This window comes from Mchenga conophoros, linkage group LG3, assembly GCF_057382185.1.
Source record: "Mchenga conophoros isolate Kocher_MC1m ecotype Shallow Benthic linkage group LG3, M_conophoros_male_GT1.1, whole genome shotgun sequence".
NCBI classification, from domain to species: Eukaryota; Metazoa; Chordata; class Actinopteri; order Cichliformes; family Cichlidae; genus Mchenga; species Mchenga conophoros.
In genome coordinates, this window is record NC_140528.1 from 28,407,965 (window position 1) to 28,413,964 (window position 6,000).

At 42.7% G+C, this 6,000-nt stretch overlaps 1 protein-coding gene across 1 annotated transcript in view; it reads left to right on the plus strand.

Annotated features, from left to right (window-relative positions):
• LOC146577984 (alpha-2-macroglobulin-like) overlaps window positions 1–6,000 on the plus strand; it is a 40,745-nt gene that overhangs the window by 34,362 nt on the left and 383 nt on the right. The window contains exons 28-34 of the mRNA XM_085256130.1: window positions 3,749–3,911; window positions 3,982–4,169; window positions 4,669–4,881; window positions 5,377–5,498; window positions 5,609–5,699; window positions 5,786–5,854; window positions 5,935–6,000. The exon at window positions 5,935–6,000 is cut by the window's right edge and continues 40 nt beyond it. Of these exons, the coding sequence (XP_085112256.1) occupies window positions 3,749–3,911; window positions 3,982–4,169; window positions 4,669–4,881; window positions 5,377–5,498; window positions 5,609–5,699; window positions 5,786–5,854; window positions 5,935–6,000 (912 nt within the window). The remainder of the gene's footprint in view (window positions 1–3,748; window positions 3,912–3,981; window positions 4,170–4,668; window positions 4,882–5,376; window positions 5,499–5,608; window positions 5,700–5,785; window positions 5,855–5,934) is intronic.

Genomic DNA, 6,000 nt, shown 5'->3' on the forward strand with positions numbered 1-6,000 from the left:
TGCTCATGGAGTGCAGTCAGCTTCTTCCACCAGTAGACGTGAGCCATACTAGTGTATGGCAAGGTGCTGGCCAAGGCTGTTAGTCGTTGCTTGGCAGTTTCCATGGACAGCTTGCTATACTTCTTCTTGGGCACCGTCTTTGTCACACCTGTCTGCAGCTCCGATAGTTGGCTAACCTCCCTCCTTGATCTTAGCCTCTAGTCTCCTTCTTGTGGCTGTTCAACCTGTAGCCAAGCATCTCTCTGATCACTGCTGCTGTACTGTAGATCAGCTTGTTAGTCTCGATAATCGTGGCTGTATGTATCGCATTTACATCATCTAGCAGATCTTCACATCTTGGTAACCAGCTACGGGGATTCCAGTTTTCACGTTTTGCCATGATCCTATCTTTCAGGCCAGTTCCTCTCGCACTATAGCACTTGGGGCTTGGTACAAATCTCGGGTGGAGGTGATGACATCTCCCCCCCTGACCTGTCGTCCTGGCTCCCCCTTGCCGTAGCATTTGTGTTGCACCTCGTCAATCTCTAGCTGTGAGAGCAATACCCTTCTTTCGAATGTTGGAACACTGAGCTATTAGTTGTTTCACCGTCAATGTGGATGCTGGGTATCGAAGATTCCATAGGCCCCTCATCCTATTCATGTAGCCCCTTCTGCCAGGGTTACTTGTATAGTAGCATTCCAACAACGCCCTATTTTCATCTCTTGCCCACCAATGCCTTCTTGTTCCAATAGTTGATCCGGGCGACGTCCGAGCTGGTATGCATATATACATACATACACAAAAGTGTATAAACCAACAATATAATATACAATCTAACAGAGGTGGGACCAAGTCATTGTTTTGCAAGTCTCAAGTAAGTCTCAAGTCTTTATCCTCAAGTCTCAAGTCAAGTCTCAAGTAATGTCAGGCAAGTCAGAGTCGAGTCTCAAGTCACTGGTGTAAAAGTCCGAGTCAAGTCACAAGTCTGAAACTTTGAATTTCAAGTCCTTTCGAGTCTTTAAAAAAAAAAAAAAAAAAAAAAGAATGTTGCAGTTATGCTAAATGTAAATGTTAGACCATGTAATTTTAAAATCTGTGTTTTTCTCAACACATGACAAAATAGTGAACTTAGAAAATATACACAAATTGTGAAATTGCACCTCTTTAAAATGCAGCTCAATTAAACCTAGCTCCAAGAATAATTTTCACCGACAGTTCTGAGATAAGCTGCATGTTATTCTTGGATGCGCTTGTAGGACCGGCTTTAAAATCGCATGACAAAAATATCATACACATTAAAAAAAAACTGTATCACCAACGTAGCCTGGACAACATTTGCTAGTTAGATGAAGTCAGCTATCTCATCGTAGCATATTTATATGCATATTTATAATCATACGGTTCTTGGAGTGAGTGCACACACTCATGAAGTTTAGTAACTTCAGGTCACTGCAACAAGCCCAGGTACAGTTTACCGACGGATGGGTGCAGGACCTTGAAATGCACCGTGTAGAACGAAAGACCATCGTACGTATCATAAGTTTACCAGTCTCACAAATCGTCGTCATGAATACACATTCCTTAACCGTTTATTAATAGGACCTTTGAGCTCAACGGTAATTAATTAGTAGTGGAAATAATTTCTGGTAGCATCACAGAAATGTAGCAGTGACAATAATACTGTATGCTGTAATCGTACTGGGCAATTAGTGATACAAAACAACTGTTTTATCCTGTGAATAAAAGTATATGTTTTTGTCAATGTACCATAATAACAGAAGCGAAACGCAATATTGTGTCAGGACAATTCACTATTTATGCACAATAAATAAAGGAGCATAGCGCGACCATTTCTGTTCAGCGCCAGACTTACTTGTAACCTATATCACCAATTATGTTATGAAAATGACGCATTAACTACAACAGCAGACTGACCTTCGTGTAAATGCTTGGAGCAGACTAACCTGTGAGCTGGAGTGTTCTGGGACGTTATAATTGGTCTTTGAATGGCTGCAATCCAGGCCATCCGTCGCGTCTTTGTTACTTCGGAAACATGGCTTAAAAATTTCTCTTCAACGACGTAATCCGATAACAACCGATCTCTTTACCCGTCGGCTTCCCGTGGCTGTCATGCGACCGGCTATTGCAGTTAATAATACAACGGCTTCTTGACATTTTTGTGTTTCTTTTTATCGCTGTGTGACTGATTTTAATTGAAAGCCTGCGTGCGCTAGTACCGCTTGCCACGAGTTCCCAGAATCCTTTGCGGTTCTACCCGTGAATGACGTCACATTTTCAATCTCTATATAATATGCATGTTAAATTTTATATTTGGGGTAAAATATCAAGTCTTTTCAAGTAAAGCGGTTCAAGTCCAATTCAAGTCCCAAGTCATTGGTGTAAAAGTCCAAGTCAAGTCACAAGTCTTAGAATATTTTTTCAAGTCAAGTCTAAAGTCATAAAATTAATGACTCGAGTCTGACTCGAGTCCAAGTCATGTGACTCGAGTCCACACCTCTGCAATCTAATATATATATTACATATACCCCAAAAAGTTGATTCTGTTCATCTGGACGTTTTCAGTGGGAGAAACGTTTCGTCACTCATCCAGGTGACTTCTTCAGTCTCAGCTGACTGCAGCTTTCAATCTTATAAACAGGACATTTGCATAATGACTGAAACCAGCCCACTGAAGGAACAGTGGGCTGGGAGGTCAGTTCCTTAATCGTAATTATGCAAATTCTCATGACCATTGATCAACAACCACCGATCAAGCACCACTGATCAATGGCCATCAGTACCATTCACAGAGAGTTGGGCAATGGCTGCAATCACAGCATTGTAAGATGGCAAAAGATGTACCCTTAGGCCCCCTCCTCGATTCAGAGATGGTCTTTCCTTTTTCACGTAAATGGCCTCCTTGACCCTACACTCAAACCAGCGTTCCTCCCTGTCCAGGATGTTACATCCTCATCATTGAAAGAGTGTCCACTGGTCTGTAGGTGTGAATAGACTGCAGAGTCCTGGCCTGACGAGGTGGCTCTTCTGCGTTGTAGCCAGAGGTTGTTTGGTTTCCCCGATGTACAGATCCTGGCAATCCTCCTGGAACTTAACACCGTACACTATGTTACTCTGTTTGTGTCGGGGTGGACCAATTTTTGGTGCAGCGTGTTTTGGGGTTTAAAAGCCACAGAGACACAGTGTTTAGAAAAAAATGTGCCTCAGCTGTTCTGATACTCCTGACACATACGGGATCACTACAGGTTTTCACTTAGGCAGCAGTTGTCCTTCTCTCCTGGATCGGCTGGAGCTTAGGTTTACGGTACACATCAGCTTTTAAATGTCCTCCATCCCTGATGGAAATCTCACAGTCTAAGAAGACTAACCTGACACTTTTCATATCCTCCCTGGTGAATTTGATGTGTCGTTCCACCGAGTTAATGTGATCCGTGAATTGTGGAACGTCCTGAGAATTGATTTTCACCCAGGTGTCATCCACATACCTGAACTCTCACCAGCAAGGACTGGTATCACCACCCAACCTGTACAGTGTTTTTTCAATATGTTCTTTATATTGTAAATTCTACTAGCAGATTGCTCCACTCTTTGCTTGATCTGTACTTTCCTCTAATTGCTGTGTTTTCTATTATCACGCTGATGTTTTGAGTGACTGAATCAGGAACTCTGCCTCCTATTCTTCTCACACTGGGTTTAATGAAAGAAGGTTTCTGTTTGTCCATTAAAGTTCTTTGTTTTGATCTTTTAAAGGATCCTGTGATGATCCAGAGCCTGGCTTGTCTCAAGGAGTCTCTCAGTGACCTGAGCAACACCTACACTACAGCTCTGCTGGCCTATGTGTTCACTCTGGCAGGAGACGTGGAGACCCGAGCTCACCTTCTGCAGCACTTAGACACAGTTGCAGTGAGGGAAGGTGAGTCATCCTTTAGCAGGACATCATTCAGGCTTTATTAGCATCACTGTGACTGTTATTGTGTTTGTAGGAGGTTTCCTCTACTGGTCTCAGACAGCAGCAGAAACATCAGCCTCCCTGTCAGTGGAGATCAGTTCTTATGTGCTGTTGGCCAAACTCAGCGCCTCCCCGACTGCTGAGGATCTGGGATATGCCTCTGGTATTATCAGGTGGCTGACTGGGCAGCAGAACTATTACGGAGGCTTCTCCTCCACTCAGGTACGACACCACCCGAACAGCATGAAGCTCATCTTTGAGTACAGTCTTAGACAAAACCAGGGACAGAAGAAATAATACTGAAGCTTTCAGTTTTCTATCAGATATGTAAAACAGATTTGTTTTAGCCAGGCAGAGAAGTTTTTATTCTTTAGTTAGAATATGACATTTAATTCTAAAAATTCATTGTTTTTACAGAATAGCAATGTTACCTCAGACTTCTGTACACCAACTACACGTAACAGCCTGTAAATAACAGATCACCTGCGAGTTTATACCTGTAATTTCTATACTTTGATAATTCTCAGTTAAAGATATTTTAACCTGTTTAACGTTTATTTAACCAGGAAGTGAACTTTGGAAAACTTGAGATTAAGGATCTCTTTTGTGAGAGGGTCTCAAAGTGACACAGGCCGTTTTAACTTAATGTCTATTCCACTTAAGCCCATGAAATATGGAGACACATGCTGTGTGTGTTAACCACAATGAATCCATCCTGTAGGACACGGTGGTGGCTCTTCAGGCTCTGGCTCTCTACTCCACTCTGGTGTTCAGTGCTGAAGGTTGGAGCACAGTGACAGTTCAGGCTCCCAGCAGTCAGCTGACGTTTGATGTAAATCAGGGCAACAAACTGCTCTACCAGGAGGAGGCGCTGCAGGATGTGTCAGGAAAATACAGCCTGGAGGTGAAGGGCACTGCATGTGCTTCAGTGCAGGTCAGTGACAGCATCACGTGAGAAGCTCCTGGTTGATGTCAGAGAAAGGGTTTCTTCTTTTTCTTTTTCCTTATACAACTTCAGAGAGCATTAGCATTGTCACATGTAATAAAGCTCATCTTGCACATGTATTTTCATACACAATAAAGACATTAGACCTGGCAGTAATAACTGTAGAGAGTACAATGCTATTTTAAACTAAATTGGAGAACTGAGCAAAAATAAATGAACTTTCTGTCTGTATCAGAATCAGGGAAACTATTAATCCCAGAGGGAAACTGAGTTGTCATAGCAGCAAATATACAACAAACATCAAGCACTCGTATAAATGAGTGTAGATATAACAGAGATGCTCATATTAAGATGAATATAGACATATAGGTATGACTATAAAAGTATGTGTGCTAATATGTGTCATGGTGTAGAACAGTGACAGCAGGGTGCATTGAGGTGTGATTAGTTCTGTTCCACACGTGACCCAAGTGTGTTTCCCAGATTTCTGCCACCTACAACATCCCAACACCTGCTGATGTCACCACTCTCAGTGTGAAAGTCCATCTAGAGGTCAACACCAGTGAATCTGCTAGACCCAAATTCACTGTGCAAATACAATCACTGTAAGTATGTGACAGGTGAGAGGAGCGCTCTTTACCCGTGTGGAGGAACTGCTGGTAGATGAAAAGCAAGTGTGCACACAGGTCAGTATAATCACACTGTTCAAACACAGGTACAGTGGAAAGGAGGAAACTACAAACATGGTGATCCTGGACATCAAAATGCTCTCTGGATTTTCCCCAGACCCCGAGTCTTTGAAGAGTGTGAGTAATTAGACAGATTCTACCAACGAGTGCATCTCATGTGATAATTGTGAGGATAATAATAAAATGATGTCATCTCCTCACAGCTCAAACGTGGCCTCCTGGTGAGTCGTGTTGAGCAAAAGGAGGATCACGTTCTGGTGTACTTAGAGGAGGTAAGTGAAAGTCACCGTGGGGACACCAGATGATGATCTTTGGTACAAACTGTGTCTGCGATTGTTTCTGTCTCGTCCAGTTATCAAAGGACACACCCATCAACCACAGCTTAGAGATCATCCAGGAGCTCCCAGTGGACAACCTG